The following is a 25,197-nucleotide window of genomic DNA, read 5'->3' as shown; positions in this document are numbered from 1 at the left end:
CTGGAATGCAGGGGAGGGGAAAGGAAGGGAAACCCCCACATTCTCCTAGTCTAACAAGGAGCCACAGCGTGAGAACCACTCCCTAGCTGAAGTAATCTGTGAGTGACAATGGTTTTCTTTGCAGCCAGGGCTAAAAATGGTTTCACTGTAAACAGACAAACGCAGAACATTTCAGTGCCCTTTACAAACGCAAGGGCTGCTTACACAAGCGCTCTACGTGCAAGGTGGCTAGCTAGGGGCACCAAGTGAGCAGTAAGCTTCAAAGTTCCTGAAAACCAATGAATTTTCATATCAGGGTATAAGCACAAACACAGGGGAAAAAATTTTTCTTCTAATAGGCAAATTCACTGAGGGCAGATTCACAAAAAATGGAGGTTTATTCTCCAGGTGGTCCAGGCATTCATATGTGTGATCTTAAGCAAGCTGCTATATTTGGCTTCACCCTTTCTGCTGGAAAAACTGAGACAGAAATACTTTCCTCTTCACAGAGAGGATGAATGTGTGTAAGGCACTTGGTACGATGGGGTGGGAGCTCTGCAAACAACCAGAACAAAGTCTGAGACTTTGACACAATTTCCCTGCAATCTTAAAGTTGCCTCTGAGGTCTACAATGAAAGGACATCAAGGAAACGAGGTGAGGTGGGACAACCTCAGCATTTCACAGGGAATATGAAGGAACCTTGTTATTGAAATACGTGAAATTTCCTTGTGCTGAAGTTAATGATCATGTGAAGAAAGTTATGCAGCAACAGCTTGTATTTTTCAACAGTTCGAAAAATGTTGCTAACATTAACTATATCTCTGTGCCTTTGCTCTTCTTCACTGATTCTTTCCTGTGAATCAGACACAGTCACAGACTTATCCAGGGGTTGTGCAGGTCATAAAAGGGCAAGCTTACTCAGCCCCAAACAACGTAGACTTCTAAGGCCCTAAATGAGCATTTGGTAAACATGTTGATTCATAACTGAAATAAAACTTTATTTTAAAAATGAAAACCAGAGAAGAAAGGCAATGTTGACAGCAAGACCATAAGTCATAAAAACTCCATTATGAATCAAAACAACAGGTGTAACATGAACAACAGCATCTTTTATAAATACAAATTAGACTTTCTTATTTCATGCATTGGAAAGGATAATATGCTAAAAATAAATTTCCCTGAATCTCTCAGTAATGTTTTATGGTCAGTGTTGACTGGCTGTTACCAAAAAAACAGCCAGTGGATGATTTATATTCCAGCAGAGTCACTAACCCCAAACCACATTTTTTTGTCAGACCTGACATTAATAACTACAACCACTTCCACTCACTACATTCTTTTTGCAGTGGAAGAAGCAAAGTACAGGTGACTCATAATCAGTGATTTGTTCATCTATATTCACTTTCCTTCCTTCTTTATTAGCAGGCCTACTGACTGCATGAGTCACCAATTAAGCACTAGACAGGAGCTAAATTATCACAGTGCTCCCTCCACAGTGCAGGCATCATACCGCGTTTGCTGAAATCAGTCTCGGGGGCCCAAATACGTCAGACTTCAGACAGGAAGTTACTTTGTCCTCCCCATTTCAGAGCATAAAAACCCAGCATTTCTGGGACCGGAGGAACCTCTCCAGCCCAAAAATTCTCTGGGCTTTCACTAATCTATCTGTTACAGCAACAGATGAGCTACAGTTGACAAATCAGTCAAAGTACCATGTAAAGGCAGACAAGAGTGCCTGCCCTTGCTCACTGACAACGGAAAAAGTAGGATGGCCAGATCATGTTTATGTTTCCATGTTCGATCTCATGAGGGAGAGGAGAAGATCAGATACTGCTTCATTCCTTGCATTGTGGGTACTGTTAGAGAATCATAGAATCATAGAATGGTTTGGGTTGGAAGGGATCTCAAAGATCATCTAGTTCCAACCCCCCTGCCATGGTCAGGGACACCTTCCACTACACCAGGTTACTCAAAGCCTCATCCAGCCTGGCCTTGAGCACCTCCAGGGATGGGGCATCCACAGCTCCTCTGGGCAACCTGTTCCAGTGCCTCACCACTCTCAGAGTGAAGAATTTCTTCCTTGTATCTAATCTAAATCTCCCCTCTTTCAGTTTAAAGCCATTGCCCCTTGTCCTATCACTACACGTCCCTGTAAAAAGTCCCTCTCCAGCTTTCCTGTAGGCCCCTTGTAAGTAGTCCTCCACCCCCCGCCATGTACTGGAAGGCTGCAGTTACTGGCAACTCACTCATTCAGTAGCCCAGGCATGTGAAGAAACAAAACTCAGTTGAACAACATTTACAGAGTTGCTTCTTGTTTTCCATTATCATGGTAGATATCTGATTATTTATAGGTATCTTTCAAAGCCTGTTATTAAGACTTTGCATAATGAACAACTAAATTTTGCACCAGCTCCTGCCTAACAAGAATGCAGGGCTTGACTTTTCTCTTGAGTTTTTCACTGGTGTAATTACAACTACTTCAGTGGTGAAACATCTGACTGATACCACAGTGAGAGCAGGTCATGACACATGAAATTCATGAACCAGAAAGTATTCCTAACTATCTCTAAATATGTCATGAAGATAATGTTTCTCTTTAACGTTTTGTTGTTATTTTTAGCAGGTACATCAAAACCTGACAACTTACCCTGTCTGACATGATCCTACAATGTTATTTTTGCCTAGTCATGTGGCACTAGCTGTGCCACTCTCAGCTCTTCCCATCCTGTCCTAGCTTAAAATCAACCTTGCACTGACTCCTTTGTGTCTAATCACACAGCCAGAGTGGAGTAGACTTCTCAGATGATGGAAGTACCAATGAGACGCAACAGAAAAATTGTTGAACAACATATGTATATTCAGACCTTGGTTTCTTTTTTGTTGATGAACAAAGAAGATCTAAAATACTAATATTCTTTTGGACTTCATAACTTTTACGTGTTCAAAACCCATGCAAATAACTACGTATTAATAAAAAGGCAATTCCTGCACAAAATTTTAATTGAATACGTCCTCCTTCCCCTTCTCTCTACTGATGCATGCTCATCTTTCTAGCCTTTTCTAGCAGGCTTTTAAAGAGTAAAGTTACAGACATTGAATGTTTAAAGTGCCATTTCTCCAAAGGTACATGGTTAGTCATATATGCTATGACTAGTGAAGTTATGCACTTAATTAATCATAGCATATATAACATGATATGACTTAGATAACAAATCATGACACACATTGCAAACGATACAAAACACACTTCATTTGAATTCTCACAAGACACCTCCATTACCCTTCCATAAACCCTCCAGATTCTGTCAGGCAAAGGTGAGCTCACAATTAGACTCTTTTTTCAGTTTAAATGTTGCAAATGCTCTATTCCAGTAAGTTGCTCTAAATGATTCTGGTGTAAATAAGATAAGCCTCTGTCCCACTAGGACCATTGCAAATTAGAGGATTTGAACATAAGGCTCTTCGCCTGAGCCTGTTCCACTCTACCACATGGATTTTTGCACTTCAGCAGGAGACTGGCATTCCTACTACTAAAAACATTGAAACAGGACATTTTCAAAAATCTTCCAACTCCACCTCTGAAAATGGAAATCTGGTAGGTCTTTTCTAACTTTACTTCCTATGCCAGTACCATTAAATCCTATAGTAAAAAATGACTTAACTACAAAAAAAAAAAAAAAAAATCCACTGAAAATAACATCCTCGTTACACAAAGAGTAAAATAAATGAAGTATTACCTTGGCAGGTCCGTTCGTCTGTGAGCAGTTTATAGCCTTTCTGGCAGCTGCACTCAAAGCTGCCAACCGTGTTTCGGCAGAAATGGTCACAGCCACCATTGTTTACCAAGCACTCATCAATGTCTGCAAAGAACAAATGGGCAAAAATTTAGTTCACTATAGCAATTCAGTAGTTCAGGGCAGGAGTACAGGAGTTTATCCAGGCCCCCAAGGAGGCTGCCATCCCTGTTAGAAATCAGGTTGGCCAGATGTATCCCTTCCCAAACCTTTCTCATAAGGCTTATGAAAGAGCTATGGGCTGAGTTGTTCTGGAGACAGCAGAATTCCTCTCAGAACTGGAACCACCAGATGACCCAAGATGAGGCACTTTGATGTTAAAGAATATTCAAGGAAACTTCTTTGTAGATGTAGCGGTTTGCCTGAGAGAAGACTTCAGCCTGTGTAAGATGTGAATCCCTTGCCTTACACAGGTATCAAAACCCAAGAACTCGTGAAAAATTGAAATAGCAACAAACACGAAGTAAAACATATTTGAATTCTGAAAAAATATTTCCATTATCCCTACATAAAGAAATGTAGGGATACATTTGCTCAGAATTAGCATCATATGCTGGTTTGTCCATTATGAAAACAGTGTCACTGAATACCCATTTTCATGTGTTTTAAATTTTTTGATTTGGTGTAATAGAAGAGCAAGTGAAGAAGTAACATGACATTGAGCCTTGGCTGCCTGCTTTTGGAAGTGAAAACAGGATCTTTCAGAAAACTGAGTGGAGAGCAATGTTTCCTATTGAAAAGCCCCTTGCTGTAAGAGCTTTGAAGCTTTGAGGCAAAATCTGGCCATTTAAACTGTGAATCTTGAAAAATGCAAATCTAGGTGCCAAAAGAGCTAATATGTGGAGACGGAAATTTATCAAAGACAGCACGATGCTGGTGAATGAAGGGCACATTTAAAAATGATCTGAATTTAGGATGACTTCTAGTGGATGTCATTCATTCATTTTGAAAACATATGACTACTGACATAGAAGAGCGGTATAGCTTTTACCACCTTTCTGCATGTAAAATATAAACAGCAGCAAAAGGAACGAGGAGGTAAATCTAGAAATTCTAATAGCTGAAAGGCAAATTCAGCCCTCTTTTCTAAAAGGCACTTTGCTGCACTGACATCGACAGAAATATGCTCAGGAGGATGTACTACTCAAATAAGCAAGAACGATGTATATTGTTATAAAGGTTTGTGTTTGTGGCAAAGAGAAAGCAAATTTGCTCTGAGATCCTCTGAACTAGTACTACTGCTTATTACTTTTGCAACGGGTTCTGCAGAGGAGTGGCTTTTGCATTCACTCCTGTTAAAAGTATGAGGGTAAAATGATAGGTAGCCACTGTGGTGGTATTACACTCTGAGTGCTTTGCACAAAGCCAGACCAAATCTTTATGTCTCACGTGACAAAGTTCTCAAAGTGATTTGAAACCAGGAGTCGTGTTTGTTGTCTGTGGTCCTCCAGTTTTTTGTCATTAGGCTAGCCAAGAACAGATAACCTTAGGATCCCAACCTGATAAATCTGGTGAAGAACACACTGAGGCTTGCTCTACACCACACCATGAGACTGGAGGCAGTAACCCATCTGATTTCAGCTTTGATCACCAGCACAGGTCAAGATCAGCAGGGAAAACACAAGACTTCTTGGCCCAATTCCTGCAGGCTGGCATTTCCATTTGTAGAAGTGATTCCTCCCAGCTCCAGTATGTGCAACTGGGACTGTGTTGCAGGTCTTATGATGGATTACCACAATCCTTTTGCACAGCACAGGTGTACCTAACTATAGATTAGTTTGCCCTGACAAAACTGTGGGACAAATGGAATTTTGAATTAAAATCACTACTATATTATGCATCATAAACACACAGAGTAGACATCCATCATGAAGAAGATCTCTTTTACCAGTGATAAGAACAACATGACCTTTGGGCTACTCTGCTGCCTGAGACTGCTTGAAGCAGAAATTACTTGCAGCCTGTCAAACACCATTCTGAAGTAAGGATTGATGTTTTAAGCAATGGCCCTTGGATTTCACATGTTAAATTCCAAATTCCAGCCCCACTAACTTTCTTTTCAGGGTCTCTGAAGACCATAAGGGACAAAAATGAAACCCTCCTGGCCTCAGAGAGTAGATTTGAAGCTGTTAATCATTGCAATTCCACTGACAATGCAGCATATCAGTTTTACACCAGCAATTCTTTGGAATAATTCTGAACCAGGACCTGGGTAAAACCTGGGAGAGACCACAGGAAAAGAAAGTTTATTCATTTCTTCTAGCTGGAAAATATGATGTGGCCTTTTGAAAGCAGGACCATCAAAACAGAATAGAGGTCAAAACTGTTAGCTGCAAAAACATTCTAAATAACACAAACAGTGCCAATGTCTCTGCTTTCACTGTATTTCTTTCCACGGCCATAGTGAGGCTGACAAGGCATGTAAAAATTATTTCACTCTATGGAGCGCACTGCATTGCTGCATTTCAGTTGGAAGAGAGCAGTATCCAACCGTATCATGTCTAACTGGTTCACAGAAATTGCACCAAGTCTATATCCCCACTATTTTTCTTTCCATAGCTATAAATAATTTATGTTATGGGCCATGTGAAAATAAATGATTCCACTGTGTGAGAAGGTGAGGCCCCATTTATCTTTAAACTGACTGGTACCCAACTTTATCAAGTGCCTGTTTTAACTTCACAGAGAGTATGCATGTCTGCCTAGCCTACGGGGAAAGAGAATACAGTGGAAACCCATCATGGTATCTCTACCATCTTTCAATTATTTAGTTAACTATGCCCATACTATTATTGGGACTGTCTGTAGAGGAGTCATAAAGCTCGTGGCTTCAAACACAGTTCTCAAGTGGCTCCTTTTCAACTGATGACGCAGGTTGCAGAAGAATAGCTGAAACTTTCCACAGTGCTCTGCTTCCCTGTATCCCCAGGAATGCAAACTGTATTTCTCCATGGGGGGCTGTACGTAAAATGCCCTGATGATCAGAGTTCAGGCAATGTGCTGGTTGTTTCAGACTAGGAGGTCTGATGGGTTTTCAGTGCATTAGCAATGAAATCCCAAAGGATTTCTCTTAATGCAGTAAGTCAATATTGTTAAATGATACCTTGCTCATACAAGCTGCTAATCTGCTGCAAATGCCAACTGATGTGCCCAGCACAAATGGGACACATACAGAAATGGAAAATACAGGCCAATGGAAAACCACAGAAGCATTAAAATTCACTAGTCAAAAACGTCAGGTGAAAGTATGGCATAACAGGAAACTAAGTATTCAGGTCTCTCATTAGTCCTGAAAAGGGTTCATTCCCCTCCCCCCATGCAATTGAAAGCAAACAAAAGCAAACATATGATTCATACAAAAGTAGCTAAAACCTTCTTTAAAGTTCTAATTCTTGAGGAAAAAAAGCAATCGGAATTATTAGTCTGGAGATGGAATTCAGCAACACCATCACAAAAGCTGTTGGTGCATCTGAACCCGGAACCAAACTCCGGGTTGTCTTGCTAGTCACAAACAGTGGAGAAGTTTCATTCCAGCTTCTGCGACTCGCTGTCATCTCTACGTGTACTGTGTAACGTAAATCCAGCCTTGCAGCAAATCCCAGAAGCAAAGGCCTGGCATAAAGACGGACACTGTGGTAAAGTCAAGCACGACTACTCTCTGGATCTGCTTACGTGACCCCAGAGCCTTGCGGCATTGGCTAATAAATCTCAGTTTTGGTACACAGATCCAAGTACTCTTTTAAAATGCCCATTCTTTGTAGTTATTTCATAAAGCTCTTTATATTCTTTTGGACACTCAAAAGCTAAGTTCAGAAGAATGGAAGGGGTGATAGTTTTGGAAGAATTGGAGGACTGAATAAAATAAAATATTCCAGAGATAAGTGATTATCCTAAGTTTTCTGAGGATATCAAAATATGAGAGAGGCAGTTGAATCAGCTGCAGATAAAGCTTTTCAGCTTTAAATAAAGGAACAGAAACTCAGATGCTTTGTGATAAGTTGCATGGCCACAATTTGACTAGAGGCAACAGGCAGTCTGTTACTTTTCTTTTCACGTCCTTGTGAAGATTAACGGGAATGACTGCTCCTGTTCCACTTGTATCTTTTTAAAATATGCTGAGCATAATTCATATTTGGAAGGACCTGGTTCTGATCTGGGGGGGTGTGTGTGCACGTGTGTGTGCATGTGCGCATATAAACTCACAAAGATTTGCCTTGCTGCATACAAGTCAGAGAACAAATTAAAAAGTAGGAATTTTACGCAACTTAGAATTTAACATCTCACATAAACTGCTTAAAGGCAACTGAAAGGGTAATGAACGTCCGGTGTTCACTTAGCTGTTGAACAATGATGGATATGGAGATTTTCAAAGTCTCATCACAGGTGGAAGTGAGGCTTCTGCTTTCAATGGCTGGACAAATATTTGGACTGATTGTGTCTGTCTAATCCTTTGCAGTTTCAAAACACTACCTAGCTCCAGGAAAATAATATACTCTCAGATCAACTTAAAATAATTACAGAAACTTCATACCCTTCTTGTTTTATTAATGACAGCATGTTAGGATTAATAATGTTATTACCAGCACACAGTGGACATCAATATAGACGTATTTTCTGCAAAGTGGGCTGGTCTGCTAGTTGTTCTTATTCCCTGCTCTCATAATTTTCCTTTGCTCTTCTTTCCTTATCTTTTCTCATGCTTCTACAAATGACCACTGTCCCCTGAACCTTATAACTAGTGTTGCCTTGTTGACACAGGTGTTAGTTCCCTGATGCACGCAGACCACAGAGTACTTTACAAAGCAGCCACAAAACTTTTTTACTCCGTGCCAGAGGTGGGGAAATAGAGGCACAGAAAAAAACACTAACGCATCCAGACTTGAATCCAAGCCCAGTGCACAACTCAACAGGCTGCCTTGCTTAGACAGTGAGACAATCAGCATAGGCTTGCACAAACCACATGTTGTTCTACACATTGCTCTACATTACAAATATTACCAAAGCCATCAATGCTGAGATTGCAGTTATTTTAATAATTGCCTATCACTTTGCAATAAAACTTGAAATACATCGAGGGATATCACCTAGAGGTGATATCTGCCCCTCTACTCTGCTCTTGTGAGACCCCACGTGGAATACTGTGTGCAGCTCTGGAGTCCCCAATACAAGAAGGATATGGAGCTGCTGGAGCGAGTCCAGAGGAGGCCACGAAGATGATCCAAGGGCTGGAGCACCTCTGCTATGAAAACAGGCTGAGAGAGTTGGGGCTGTTCAGCCTGGAGGAGAGAAGGCTCTGGGGTGATCTTATTGCAGCCTTCCAGTACCTGAAGGGGGCCTACAGGAAAGCTGGAGAGAGACTTTTTACAAGGGCATGTAGTGATAGGACAAGGGGCAATGGATTTAAACTGAAAGAGGGGAGATTTCAATTAGATAGAAGGAAGAAATTCTTCACTCTGAGGGTGGTGAGGTACTGGAACGGGTTGCCCAGAGAAGTTGTGGATGCCTCATCCCTGGAAGTGTTCAGGGCCAGGTTGGATGAGGCTTTGAGCAACCTGGTGTAGTGGAGGGTTTCCCTGCCCATGGCAGGGGGGTTGGAACTAGATGATCTTTGAGGTCCCTTCCAACTCTAACCATTCTGTGATTCTATGATTCTATATTAAGTAATTTGGGATTAACATAAACATAACCTATCAAGCTACACTTGCAATGCTCTAAATATCATTTTCCATAATGTTTTAATTAATGTATGCCATGGATATTTTATTAAGGTATAAAGATAATTTCATATCCTCAGACTCATTGGATTCAATGCCACTGTGAGAAAATCTAAATTAAAGTAGAACTTAGGTTCTGCTCTTGCCTCCAGAAAACGTGAAGCCAGATGTTGTCTGGTAGTTTACAGGGAGTTAGAAAGTCCTAGTTTGAGTTTTACAACGGGTTTATGGGCAAGTTGTAACACCTCTCTACTTTACTCCATCTGTATAATGGGGTATTGGTAATTATCACTTGATATTTTCAGGATCAATCCTTTAAAATGGATTATTCTAATTGAAAAAGCATTTTGAATCAACGTAATCCACTGTCAAAATTTTTTAGTCAAATTACAGTTGTTTTTAGTTTGTGGTCTGGGCTTCTGAACGGTTTGATACAGTAGCCTGTTCCTTGGCTTAACTGTTAGCTTCTGAGTCTGCTCAAAACCAAAAGAGAACCGTACCACAGATGAAAAAGCGGACAAATACCCATTGAGAACTACAAGGGCATTACCAGGGCGTGCAGAGATGCAGTTAGAAAAGCAAAAGCTCAGCTTGAATTGAAATTGGCCAGAGAGGTCAAAAACTACAAGAGAGAGTTCTTCAGGTATGTAAACACCAAGCAGGAAGAGAAGGAAAACATTGGCCTACTGTTAAACAGGACAGGTGAATTAGTCACCAACAATGCTGAAAAGGCAGAGGTTCTCAACACTTCCTTCACTTCTGTCTTCACCAGCACTGTTTGGCCCCCAGCCTTGGGAACAAAAACCCAGACTGATGCAAGCACAGACTCACCATCAGTGAAGGAAGAGTAGGTATGGATTACAGGGGCTTGACCCCTACAAATTGATGGGCCCTGACAATATCCACCTGAGGGTGCTACAAGAGCTGGCTGATGTTGTTGTGAGGCCACTCTCCATAATCTTTGAGAAGTCATGGAGATGGAAGGATGTCCCAGAAGACTGGAAGAAGGCTAATGTCACCCTCATCTACAAGAAGGGCTTAAAGGAGGATCCAGGAAATTATAGGCCCATCATTTTACTTCAGTCCCTGGGAAAGTTATGGAATGAATCCTCCTGGGGCTATCACAAGTCAAATGAAGCACACGATTGGGAAAAGCCAGAACAGACTCACCAAGGACAAATCGTGCTTGACAAACCTGATCGCCTTCTATGACAAAGTAACCTGCTTGGTTGATGTGAGGCAAGCAGTGGACATTGTCTACCTGGATTTCTCCAGGATTTTTGATACAGTTTCTCTCTAGTTTCTTAACACTAGAGAAACTGAGTGTTAACAGTCTAAACAAGTGGTCTGTGCGGTGGGTGGGGAACCGGCTGGCAGGCTGCATCCAGAGAGTGATGGTAAATAGCTCCTTTTCAAAGCAGCAACCTGTCACAAGTGGGGTCCCCCAGGGACCGATATTGGGCCCGATGCTGTTCAATATCTTCATAACTGATCTGGATGATGGGATCAAGTGTACCCTGATGAAATCTGCTGATGATACCAAACTGAGCGGGGAAGGGAACACTTTGGAAGGGAGAGGCGTCCTGCAGGAAGACCTGGATAGGCTGGAAGAGTGGACTAATAAGAACCTTATGAGGTTCCACAAGGACAAGTGTAAGGTCTTGCACCTGGGAAAACATAATCCAGGAGTGCAGCATAGGCTGGGATCTACCTGGCTGGGAAATAGCTCTGTGGAAAGGGACTTGGGGGTTCTGGTGGAGAACAAGCTCAACACGAGTGAACAGTGTGCTGCTGCAGCAAAGAAAGCCAACAGGATGCCGGGTTGCATCAACAAAGGCATCACCAGCAGAGATAAAGAAGTCATTATTCCACTTTACTCAGTGTTTGTCAGGCCACACATGGAATACTGTGTTCAGTTTTGGTCCCCGTTATACAAAAAAAGATATGGACAGCCTGGAGAAGGTCCAGAGAAGGGCCACAAGGATGATAAAAGGACTGGGAACACTGCCATATGAGGAAAGCCTGAGAGAATTGGGTTTGTTCAGCCTCGAGGAAAGAAGCTTAGGGGAAACCTTATCACCATGTTCTAGTACTTAAAGGGTGGCTACAAGAAGATGGAGACTCTCTTTTTACAAGGAGTCACATGGAATAGACTAGGGGCAATGGGTACAAGTTACTCCTGGGCAGATTCCGATTAGACCCAAGAGGAAAATTTTTCACAATAAGAACAATCATCCATTGGAATAATCTCCCCAGGGAGGTGGTGGATTCCTCAACATCGGACACATTTAAGATTCAGCTTTACAGGGTGCTGGGCCATCTTGTCTAGATCGTGCTTTTGCCAAGAAAGGTTGGACCAGATGATCCTTGAGGTCCTTTCCAACCTGGTATTCTACAATTCTGTGATGTTGGTAGTGTTTCGCCTTGGAAGATTTTGTGAATATGTGCAGAACTGTATGGCCATCTTTACTTTAGGAAGTACATGTGCTGTTCCACCACTCCACCTGTGACCGTGCTCCCCAAGTGCAGTGCATTGCCTCTAACATGCTTTGCACATTTTAGGGAGGAATAATTCTATTTATGTAGTGTTTTCTTCTTGAGGATTTCAAAGGCCAGTATCTTATCAGCTTCATTACATTAAACCTACACAACAGTTCTGCAGGAAAGATAGGTTTAATTAATTCTCCTTTAACAAATGTGAAACTGAGGCAGTTAGGGTAGTGTGTGACTTCCCTGCATCAGATGGCTAGAAAATGAAATAAGGCATATATTACAGCACCTCTAATTTGAGTTTTGCACTTCAGCGACATCCTCATTTTCCTTCCCACAGTGCTAATTAACTGTAATGTATGATAATCATTACTGAACTGAAGTTCCACTAAGTAGCAAATGAAGGTTCTCTGTTTAATTAGCTTTATGGCTAGGTTGTGGGGCAAGGCATTTTCCTAATTAACAGAATTAAAACTTGACTGGGTAGACAGGAATGAGCGTAATTAAAATTTAATCTCCCTCATCCTGAAAACAGGCTGCCCACAAAATAGAGAGCTTTGTGTAAATGCTCTTAGAGCACGGAAAGGTTGAGGCAGGTTTCAACACATTTCCCTCATGTCACTTTCTCCATTTTCACCTGTTATCTTTGCAATTTTACGAAGAAACCAGTCTTCCAACACAGATGGTAATCTGTCACATATGGATTTAGGTGTCAGCTATTCTCCTCCAGGACATATCCACTCTGACATTATCCACCAACCAATCAATAAAAGAGTCTGCCAGGCTGCCAAGAGATCAATCACCTTGTAAAACAAACATTATGTCCTATTATTTTCTTATTATAGTTAATTAGATTTATAAAACACAAAAAGCCTCGAAAGTGAAAAACCTAGAAATGCTGTCAGAAGAGTTTAGGCCCTGATTTCTCATTTGTGAAAGGGAAGGGATTTACTAAATCTAATGTGAAAAGAAAGGATTTTCATTCAAAATTTTTGCTGAACACTGAATTCTTTTTTAAACTTAAAAACATGTTACTGCAATGCTACGAACTTAAACAGTGCATGCTGTCTTAGGCTGTGACACTAGAATGTGAAGTGCACTGGAGAAGCAAAGAAATGGACTGACAGAGTCGTTTACTGTCTAGGCTGAGCTAAATGCAAAAACTACCCCTCTCCCCCCCAAAAAAAAGTGCCATAGGAATCCTAGAAAATAAAATTAGTTTTCCTCCTACAGTAACATTTTTGCAATCAACATGCTTTTTGTAAAACACTGGAGAGGGAGAAATAAGTGTGCAGTTAAGACTCCCATCTGTACTTGGGGACAACAAATAACGTCCCTCTGTTTTACAAAGCGCGTGGAAAGTACAGTCCATCAGCCTCTGGGAAACTCCGATGGCAACAATGACCATGTGAGCACATGCAGACCTGGTGGCTGTGGTTAAAATGGTGCAAATACATTGGGCTGACTACTTCCCTGCCTTCACTATTCACACAGCCGCTATGACCATAATAATTCGATGATTAATGCTTCTGCATTTTATGCAGGAGGAGCCGAGACAGAGGAACTATATGGGTTGCTGAAGGTTACACACAATAGCAACAGTAAAAGAGTTAATTCGGTGTTTCTTAAGGTATAAATCAGACAAAATTGGGGAGCTGACATCCCTGGGCGTTTTCTCTGTACTAGGTCTGACTAAACAAACAAGACCTTGCTCTTACAGTATTCAATTTTCCCATGTCATCCCAATGAAGAGAACAGGGGCATGTAAGCAAGATGTGCACTATTGGACCAAGCTACAGGAATCCCTAGACTTGACATATTAACTCGATTCACCGTTACTCATAGCTGTCTTCATTTCCCCTCCTTGCAATTAGTATCTGGTCAGTAAAGCCGTGTGCTTTTTTCCAAGAATTTCAGTTTGCTTCTAAATTTTTTTTTTTTATTTAATTAAATAAAAACTTAAAAATACAATTGGTGTTAAGGTCAGTTGAAGATACTGATGCTCTCTCTAAAATCCCATTGAAGCTATGCTAGCTTTCCTATGATAAAGTTACTCTTGCTGAAAAGGACAGCTGAATACAATTAGCCGATGACAATTCAAATGCCTCATAGCTGATAATGAATCAAAAGAAATTTGGCTGGTGACCAAAAATTAACCCTTCACAACCTTTCAAAGACATTACTTCAACCAACCAGAGCTCTGTTCTGTACCAGGGAAGACAAATACTTCACTGAGAGCAGGATCGAGCCATTTAAAATACCAGCTGTATTTTATGATTAAAAAAGCAATAATAAAAGAATGAAAAAAATACTGTAAGTTTTGAATTTTGGTAGCTGTGATTATGTGAGAAGTCAACTCCCAAATTACAGAAAGAACAGCACACTTTTACATAATAAACTGTGGTTGCTGATCCTCAGGGAGCTTTATATTGTTGAATAAATGCAAGGTCTTTTCAACAACTGAAATGCAAAATATGACCCTCCCAAGCATTAATTTAAAGGATTTGGCATTTTCAAAGGGGAGGTTCACAAAGACAAATAACAACTGCAAGTTTCCAGGGATCAGGGATCTTGCCTAGTCATGAAAAAACCCTAACTTAGTACACATGAATTTATTTTCTGGGGATAGATGGAACCCTTGGGAGGGAACGAAACTGAATGAGTTACATGGCAGCTGACCCAAGTCTGCAATTTTTTAATGGAAGATAATCTGTTATATTATATTTGTCTGTCGTGAACAAGTCTACAGAAGACAAATGAATTGTATGTCTTTAACCTAAAAGAAAAACAGGCATTCCCCCCAAAACAGGGAAGGGTAGTGAAAGTTTCACTCACATTCTGGATTAGATAAATTTGCAACAACAGTTAGAAGGCAGATGTTATCCACAGTTTTGTTTCTTGGATTCTGCTCTCTTCTTTTTTTTTTTGTCTTCCATTCCATTTTCTTCTTTCTGACAAATTTCACCTGTGTTGGTATCTAAAATAGGCATTTCCTCTCATTTTTCTTTTAAGTCCCACATGTTTTTAATTTCATTTTTCCTCATTGTGGTCTGGAACTTCAATTATCTCTTAGAAAATCTGGATCAAATTATGTCTATATATATAAGACTAGCCGTTCCGATGCCCAGCTGACATACATACCCATCAGTCAGTGTCCAATTGCTCGTTTTTCTGATCCCCTCGCTGGGCTTCTGACCACTTGCACCCACCTATCACCACGAGTTTTGTTTCTTTTCCTCCCCCAAATCCCACACAAATTTCTGCTGGTGACCAGCATCTTTCTGTCTCTCCAACATCTCCACCATCTATGGTTTTACCACCAACTCTGCTGACCCTTCTCTCTCTGTTCCTCCCTGTGCCTCTCAGTCAGATGCTCTGTCATCTTATCACATGGCACATTTGCCTTTGTATCGACAACAGTCAACTCCCCCTTTTCTTTAAAAAGGTCTGGAAGAAAACTGGAAACCTAATTCTGAGTCATCTCCCAGTGTTATCAAGCCTTGAAACAGTTTTTCCAGGGCAGCAGCGCTGGGCCAGATGACTATGGCCTCCTCACTGGACATGACACAGAGCTTTCTACTGAGCTGCTGCAGCTGCCTGCCAGATGCTGTTACCATTTTCCTCACATTGGGTTGATCTTATTTGTTCTTTGTCTTGAGACTGGGTAACATCAATGTAATCACATAAAAGGACTGTGGCCTCAGCAAGAAGGCTATTGCAGACAGGCCTTAATGTTTGCTTCTTTAATGCTCATTTAGGTAGCTATTCTGAAAATGTTTCTGTAGCTACCTGGGACCTCGTACTCTGGTCTGATTTCCTAGTCTTATCCACCTCTTCTAAAACAAGCAGCTCTTTGGATAAACTGAACCTGACCATTGTTCTGCCATCACTCAGTTTTCCTTCTCTCAATCCTAATCTTTATGATGTTTTTTTTGGACGCAGATGGTCTTGCATCTTGCTTAAGTCCTACCAAAACAAAAATAACTCCAAAACTGCCTCTGTTATTTAATATTTCCTTTTGGCTTCAGTCTTCCATTTGTCATTCCGATCAAAAATATTTAGAAAATTTATTTTTTTATCTTCTTTCACGAACTACAAGTCTACCTGTTATCTCTGCAGTATAGTTGATACATATGGTTGATTCATATGCCAAAGAATTCCCTGTAGAAGCATTTACTGGGTTGCACTATAACACAATCATCTTGATGCTTTCCCAAAGAGGTTACAAAGTATGTGTTCTCAGAAACTTTTGCCAGTATTCAAGCACTGAACAGGATGACTGTTTTAATGACGAAAGTCCTAATTTTCCTTTAATTTAATGCTGGGTTTGTTACTTTTTTTCTTTCTTAGGCAGCTGCATCTACTGTTTCATAGTCTTAAATCACTCACTGGCTGCCTTTGATTGCCTCTTTGGCACAAATGCTTCTACTTTCTTAATCATATGGGTTTTGTCAGAAGAAGAGATGTATTTGGAAGAGGAAGAGACAGGGAGATCCTTTGCTGCTGCTGCTGCAACATCTACCCAGAAAATGTGTTGGTTTCTGTAGATCACTTGAGCAGTTTGAGATTCACACAAATCTGCCTTTACCAAGGGGCTATCTGCTTGCTTCCTGAAAATGGCATGTGATCTTATGACGCTTTAACTATGCAGAAGCACTGGAAAATGGTTAGAACTTGTTTGTCAGAAGGCATTTCAGAGAAAATTCAGCTATTTTAATTGACTATTTAATTGCACATTTAATCTGTGCATCACACATATACAGAAAATGACTATTTTGTTCCTCTTAAAAGCACTAGTCTAGTTACTGGAGGACTCATGTTTTCATTACCATCATTCTTCACATCAGTCTCTTGTTCATGAATTTATTTAGGTGCTAACTTCTCATGCAAGGCAAAGATGTTCCTCTGTCCATTCTCCATTCTGTGTCATACAATTTATGCATGTAAACATAGAAGACGTTTTAGTATTTTTTTTTCTTGTTTTTAGGATAAAAGATGGACCTCAGCCAGAAAATTTGTATTTTCCTTGTGTTCAGCATGGAGAGGGCAAAGGTACTTATTGTTTTGATTCATGGCTGTAGTGGCTTGTGATTATATCTGATCTCTTCTATTTTCTGACAGCTCTTTGCTTACATGTACAGAGGAACAAACTCAAATGGTGTTTATATTTGAACATGCACTTATTTCTAGTTACAAACACTGACAGGGTAAGTTGTTGTAGCTTGAAAGCAGAGTCATGTAAGGGGTCTGATGGAAGTAGAGTTGCTGTATAATGAATTATGAAAACTAGATCTTGATTTGACTATTGGGAAGTTTACTGTTGGTTTAAGTTGATGAGAAGCAGGGAGAAAGCCATCGGGGAGAAAGAATGTCTCAAAGTAAACCACTTCAGTAAACACTTAAGGGTTGTTAAAAGACAACACATACTTTAATAACTAACTTCTAAAATTCTATACCCTGACTCCAGACAGTTTGTGAACTAGCTTTGACAAACAGGCTATGGCCTGCTGAGGATAAAAATCAAGGAAGTCTGATTCCTCTGGAGTAGGACGTTTTTCTGAGGGACTGACACAGAGGTAGAAGGACACCAGAGAGGGATGGGAATTTTGCCCTGCATTTGCTTTCACATGTGAAAGTGGAGAACACAGGCCCTCTGCACCAGTGTGTTAACATCCACTTTTTTCTTATATTTTGTTTCTATTGTTGAGATCAAGAAGAGTCACTTTATTCCTCACTGGTCATACTCTGAAGGGAAGTGAAATGGGCATCCCAGTTCAGAGATGTTTTCAAGGCAAGTAAAGTGGATACCCTATAGGCTGAGATTAGACTGTTTTTGTGTGCTTATGAGCACTATATTGCAATAGGATATGAGTTCAGAGGGTGTCATCTGTTCCGTTTTGTTTCTCAATGCACATACCTTTAAGCTTGTGCAAACAGGAGGTGACTTAGCTATATGATGTAAAACCTCTAATCTCATCAGGAATTACCAAGGCTGATGTGTTTATTTTTCCTTGAGGTCACCTATTCTTCTGATTATATTCTAAAAAATGGGACACTGTGAGATTCCAGAGAGAAGTAAAAGGCACAAAGTCCAAAATCAAAGTTGATGCCCATTGAGAGCTGATGCATAGAAGAGAGGACAGACATTCTAGTTTGGTATCTATGGCAGGGGCAATATGGGCCTTGAGGTTCAAAGGAAGAGTCACAGAAGATGCCTCTATATAAAGGCCTGAGGATGACAAAAATGAATATTTTATTTTATTTCATTTCATTTTATTAAAATTACTATTTTAAAAATGAAATAGTAATTTTCAATGCCTTTTTTTCTGAGGTTCTGGACTTGAAATCCCACAATGATTCAATTTTCTGAAATGTGTGAGAAATTTTCCCCTAAAATGCCTGAAGCGTATCTGGCCAATCACCTAAAAACCTTGTATCACTTGCCACTCCCAGGAATCATGGTTAAAATATTCTATCTGCTTCAGTCAGCTTCTTCATAGAGGGTCTAAGCACTCAGCATATCTCAGTCTGTTTCCATTTGCAAAGTTTTGCATTTTTTTTTTCCGGTGGAGATACCAAAATAGTAAATTAAAGCCTACTGTCTTTCCCTTAGTTACTTCTCACAGACTCTAAGCAACATGAGTACTATTGCTCTGGGATATCACAGAGCAATCCAACCCAGATAGCTTTATTTATGGGCAGCAAGCAAAGAGAAGCTACTTATTAGCTTAAATGAAAAGCTGCTCTCACTAGTTGTCACTGCACCTTTGACTGCGAGTAAGGCTAAGGGACCATTTTCCATATGCTACTTTCCAAACCAAACTAGGAATATAAGGCACTGTATCAGCAGGGGGTTAACAAAATTTAACGTGCTGTACACCAAATTACTCTGGCATCAAGAAGCAATGGAATGAACCAGTATCAAAATTAAGAGTACAACCTCTCTATTAACTACATAAATTATCTTAAAGATACGACACAGAAGTACATGGCCATTTCAGGTTCTGCAATTATCAAAGGAAATGTAATCAGAAGAAAAGGGAATAAGACAAGCAGGTCTCTGCCCCTTCTGGCTTTGCCAGACGTCCTCTTCAAAAAACCCACTGCTGTTTGTAATCTTGCGACTGACGCTCATGCTGACATTTGCTGGTACCACAGCACTCCGACTGTAGTGGAGGTGATGACTGCCAGCAGCTTACTGCATTTGTATTTATTCTTTCATACCATTTGCATATATGTTTTCCCTTTTTTTTTTGAGAGAGCACTGGAAAATGCTAAGGGCTCGTTAAGGCTAATGGCTCATAATGCTTACATTCCTCAAAGACCGTATGTGTCTAATGTGGAGACATTAGACTGATGTCTAAAAAATCTTCATGTTGCTAGGGAAAGGTGAGCTGGAAAAAGCTCTTTTCGTATGTCCCAGGACGTGCTCTGGGTGTCAGTACCTACTGACAGTAACGCCGGGTACTGTAGAGCAGGGACCACCATTCCTTTCACTGTGTGGAGTACCACAGATATCACACTAAAAGATACTGCTAATGGGAGATGCACAGAAAATAGACTGCGGGATCTCAAGTAGGAGTAGCCAGGTAGCTATGAAGAGATTTGCCTCTATAAGCAACCTCTAGAATTTTAAACTCTTGAGGAGATAATTCAAATTCTTGTTAATTTAAAATGCTGATGTATGTGAATGAATTCAACAGGGAATATAATTCCAGCTTCATAGCACAGCATCTTAGTGATTCTAATGGAACATGTTCTTCAAAGTTATGCAGAAGCTAAATATCTAAATTCTGCAGCTGTGCACTTTCAAATGGAAGTTACACACTTCAGCAGGGAACTTAGGTCACCTTTCAGCATGCTGTTTTAGTGATATCTTCTCTAATGCTTCTTAGGCATTTATGAAAAAGTCATGTATATCTTTGGCAAAATTATGGTCTCACTTAAACAGAAACCTAAGAATTTTTCATGGCAACCTAACTGAGGAAAACGTTGTATTTGGGTGACTACTTTCAAGGAGGTCTCTTTATAGATAAGGAAGAAAACCACAACAGTGACCAAAACAAAAAATAAAAAAAGTTCAGTCAAATGAATTCATTTGTGCCTGTCTTGCATTTGTATCTTCGGTGAGACAAATCTTAGTTTAGAAGACCTGCTCCAAACCTACAGACTTGATTCTAAAGGTATTGAAACACTTCTATGATGTGAACAGTGTGGTCATATGTGCCACTAAAATTCTATCCACCTTGGTGCAAACTTGACTGATGCATATATTTTACAGAGGTTATCTTGCACAGCAATATATTTTACTGTCGAACTTTTACTGGCATGTAAAAAAAAAGTCAAGTTGATTGAGGATATTAACCAAACAAAACCTGAGTTCATCATAGGTAATTACTCCTACTGCAAAAACTTCCCCATTTAGGCAATCAGAGAAAAAAAACCCTCACACTCTGAAACTGATCCAATCAATCACAGTCAAACAAAAGGTAATATCATAATTCAAACAAGCTAATAGATGATGTACCAGATTAACAATTGCATCTGACTAATAACAATAAAAATAAACTGCAACTCCTTCTGGTGTTCCTTTCTAAAAAAAAGATGAAACAGTTTCAGTTTCATATGAACTGATCGGGACTGACAAGATGCAATTCTAAAAGCTTTAGTCAATTTAATCCAATTTAGAGAAAAAACCTAAAACAAATTTTAAGTAATTTCGACTAATGGAATGATGGAGGAAATCATAACTGTTCACAGATATTCTGTAGCCAGGAAATGAAGCCAAATTGGCCAGCTAAACTGTTCATTGTGAGCTGTTCACTTAGAGTTAGTGTGTTCCGAATGAAGAGAGAGGAAAGCCTTCAACATCTGAGTCATATTCTTGTACGAAACTGATGTCAAGCATTGATTTTAAACATTTAATTTAATGAAACCTTTCAGTTCATATTTAACAAAATGTGACATATTTTGCTTCATTTGAAACTCATTCTGTAACAAACTCTTTCCTCACAGAAACAATTCCACTTTCAAAATTTAATTCACTTTCAGGGTTTCACTTTTTTGTATCCAAAACCAATGTAAAATGTATTTTCCTGCTGTAATAGGCTGCAATTAAGAAAGATAAAAAAGAGCACTTACTACATCGACCTAATAAAGCCGATGCAAAAATTCTCTTTTATTTCAACAAACTTTGATTCAGCCCTTTGACTGAAATTGTTCATTAGTCTCTATGCTCCTGCTCTTCTTTTCTAGATTGCTTAATGATAAGGAAGGTTGCAGAGTCGAGTTACTGGAAAAACCATTCAATGCTAAGGCATTTCTGATGCTCCCACTGAAGCACAGTCAAGTATTTAAGCATGTAAGTGCCACATTTCTTCGCTGCATCTGAATGCAAAAGGATGGGGGCCTGTTTCAAGGAAGTGGAGAGCACACCACATTGCTGGGTAACCATGACAATGAGACAGCAGGAAGAAGAAATGTTTGCCTAAACAGCATCCAGTCACATAACCCCAGCATAACACCACTCTAGTTAAACAATATGCCAGAGGGCTAAGAAGGGCTTACTTAGTGTTGCACAGTAAATAAAAACGCCCCGACTACAGGTGGAGATGTGCAGGGACCTTTCTGTCTCCTAAATACATGTCCATGAGATCACCTGGGCTTGGCAAAGGTCTCTTCATGCACATGAATTAATACTGCTGTGTTTAGCCACAGCTGGTGGCAGATTAGCAATGTAACATCAGATCACTACTAAAACCACTGACATTGTAGCCCGGCTGAGTATCTACTTCTCCAAAATCCCACTGTCAAGCTTACCCATGAAAATGATGCAAAATAGAAAGTTAGCTAAACAAAATAACATACATCTTGCTATGACAAAATATCTAAGGGGTATTGCAAAGTTAGGTGGCACTTCATAGATGTTTACAGAAAAGCTGTATTTGAGATGTAGCTTTTGCTCCATAACCCTTAGAAATCCAGTTATGCTTCTCTTCTCCTGCTTAAAAATTGCATTCACGCTGCCATTTGACTCTGGGAGTTCAGCAAGTGCTGCACCCTGCACAGTCCCTCTATGTGTCTGTGTACAATGCTGGGAAGTTCCATTATTCTGGGGCACAGGAGTGCCTCGGGGTAAATCCCTGAGGCAGAGATGGAGCACATCAGACACACGGTCCTACATTTTACACCTACATTTTACCTCTTGCTCTAATTCACTTCTTAGAGAACCCACAAAGAAAGCCCCTGTCTATCTCATGTCTTTTGCAGTCATTTCCAGTCCTTCTCCACTGTAAGTCTTGGAAGAAGAATGCTCCCTTGCTCAGCTTGTCTCCCGTCCTTCTGTGGCTGCCCGTGGGCAGACGAGCCCTTTATTGCTTGATCCAGTTTGGCAGCTGGGTTTAAACAATTTTCAGAAATCTGTGCTAAGTACAATCTAGTCTGACTTCACTCCTCTTGAACCTCACAAGTTTTTTTGCAAATGAGTCTCCTGCTTTATCAGCTACGTAAGTTGTATTTAATATAATTAAAATGCTAAACTGATGAATCTTCTCACTAAGGGCAGATTACAACTGGATGCATGAAAAGGGTACTCAGCAGGAAGGACGCACGGAAACCAACAGGCAAGGGAGCGAGGGACCGCGGAACCCCTGATATGCACAATATACGGGATATTAAAAAGTGAGTAGGAGGCAATGAGCAATAAGCACCCTGGGCCACTATGCCTTTTAATCCTCTGGCACCCTTTCTGTCTGCATTAGCTGACTTCTGTGGGATGACTTGGTAGGCATTTAAGGAAATGAACTACATTTTTTTGTCATGTGTAGCGCAATAATCAACAGCATCGAATGAACTCAGCATCAAGCTGGGATCACCCGGTTACAATAGTAGGATAAATTAAATAGCATTAATTAGAGGGAGAATGTGGAACTCTTTCAGCCTGGGATGTGTCTTTTTGCTGACAAAAGCCTCCATGGAATGGCTTATTAAGAGCCAAGCTGACAGGAAAGCTGAAGGGAAAAAAAGGAGCATCCTCCATTGCGTGCCAACCCAGCCGAGGGAAGACTTGAGACTGACTTTCAAAGAACAGCAGAAGGTTAATGAATTTTTATCCAGACACCACTAATACATCTGAAGGTCCCTCCAACTAGACCACAGATAGCACTTTTGCTCTTATTTCACTATGAGATCAGGTAAGTAATATATGTAAGGGAGAAAGAATCAGAGAGAAAAAAGATTTCCTCAGCTTCCAGAAACCAAAACAATTTTCCACTATAGTAGCCTTCCTATGGGCTATGCAGCTACTTGTACATTATTCTATGTTAAAACTTTCTCCACAACAGTTTTTTTCCCCTATTTTAGTGACATTTGATATAAACCAGACTGCACTCTACATTAACAAAAGGAGCTTGATTCTTTGAGCTGCAATGAATTCTCATTTCCCACTGAGCCTGTGGAAGAGGTCGACATGCAAAACTGCTGAAGGTAGGTCCCTTGTCTTACTTGGAAATTGCTTTCCTGCACTCTCCATTCTCTGATACATTGGGAAAGGGCCAGGAGCAATGCCTGAGTTTCAGTTCTGACTCAGTTCTGTACTTGAATCCATCCCAGCTTTTTTGATAGAACTACAGGATATGAAATACGATATTGCAAACAAAGTGTAGAATGATTAGATACATTTAATAGGGTTTATTTGCCATATTTTGGCAAAGAAAGCATGTTTGTATATACTCTTTCTTTAAAAATGGCCTTTCCTTTTGTACGCATACTTGCCTTTTTTCTATACTAAACAGTTAACGAAATTCCAAACTACTAAACAGCAACCTGTGAACGTTTTCGACAGTAAACCCTTTTTCCCACTGTATGTCTATACAATGCCTAAACCAGACTAGTCCTGATATTTGAACAGAATCATCTATGAATTTTTGTTATTTAGAAAAATAATATTTTTATTTCTTTCATTAATTTTAAAATAAAAATGTTCTTTAATTTACCTGATTCCCGTGTGAAAAATAAGGAAGAAAAGTGGTGGTAGGTTTCCATAAAATACCAGTACGATAAAAGCCCACTATTGAGGAAATCACCTACAACTGAGCTAGAATTACAGATCAATAAGTTACACAGTGCCCACCTCGGAGTACGCAAAAGTTCAGATGTCTCTTTGAGTCTCACTTCAGCTTCTTGAATCTAAGCAACTACACAATTTCCAATAGTAGCTGCACTATGTGAAACGTCTTAGAGGGGAAGATCCCAAAATGGAATGAAAAATCATAGACTTTCCAATAACAACATTCTTTTTGGTCAACGTTATTTGCTAAATTCAACCTAAACATATTAATATTTTTGCTCAACCCATAACTGCATTTTTCAGTTAATATACTAATTATCCCTCCAATTTCTCTCGGCTTTTCTTACATGCCCAGTCTCTCTACTTTCCTCTAACAGATAATGGCATATCTTTCTCTCATATTTAGAAATAAAATCTCTCTTGAAGTGATGCTTCTAAGAAAAACCTGACTTCGAGATGCTGTGACACTTTATGGACTTGAAAACTCTGCCCAAGAAAGACAGGATGTGACAGCTGCAGGATCCAATAGATAATCCATTGCTCTTACCACACAGATGTAATGTTACAGCTAGAGAGAACAATGAACTGTATATATGAGAGATTGTGGGCCAGTCAAATCAAGGAGAGCAGAGAGAAAAAAAATCAAAGGAGAAAACTTGAGCTGATCACTCTTTTTTTTTTTTTGTTTTCTATAGAAATCAGAAGGAATATGTGCACAATGAATTTCCCCATCCAGCCTTTTCCAGGCTTTACCTATAAGCAAGAGGAGCTGAGAAGGTATCAACGTCACGGCATCAAAATGCTCACTTTTGCACTCAGAAGAGGTAAATCTCAGAAAGCACCCTTAGTCAAGGGCTGCCTGAAAAAGCTACAGAAAAAGCTTCACTGGTCAGTTTAAATGCAAAATCCTTTGTGCACAGGTTTAAATGGGAAGTTACTTTAGCTTCAGGGAAGCAGAATCTAGCCTATAAATCTCACAATGCAATACATTAGATAAATATTATTAATTACAGTTAAATGAGATGCAAAACATATATTTTACCATTTTACGATGAAGAGCATTTCCTAAAATGTCAACAAAGCTTAAAAAGAAATGGCCTGGTTGGTTTGTTAAACCATGTGAGCTAATTTCCAGTTGCTGCTTATTTTAAG

General features: G+C 40.0%; 1 protein-coding gene across 1 annotated transcript in view; it reads right to left on the bottom strand.

Moving 5' to 3' along the window:
- Window positions 1-25,197, bottom strand: part of SCUBE1 (signal peptide, CUB domain and EGF like domain containing 1) — a 214,330-nt gene that overhangs the window by 47,369 nt on the left and 141,764 nt on the right. The window contains exon 9 of the mRNA XM_086610525.1: window positions 3,718-3,840. Coding sequence (XP_086466651.1) covers window positions 3,718-3,840 — 123 coding nt within the window. The remainder of the gene's footprint in view (window positions 1-3,717; window positions 3,841-25,197) is intronic.

Source organism: Tauraco erythrolophus, chromosome 4 (assembly GCF_009769465.1).
Source record: "Tauraco erythrolophus isolate bTauEry1 chromosome 4, bTauEry1.pri, whole genome shotgun sequence".
Taxonomy (NCBI): Eukaryota; Metazoa; Chordata; class Aves; order Musophagiformes; family Musophagidae; genus Tauraco; species Tauraco erythrolophus.
The sequence above is the reverse complement of the archived record's forward strand: the minus strand, read 5'-3'. Positions and strand labels throughout refer to the sequence as shown.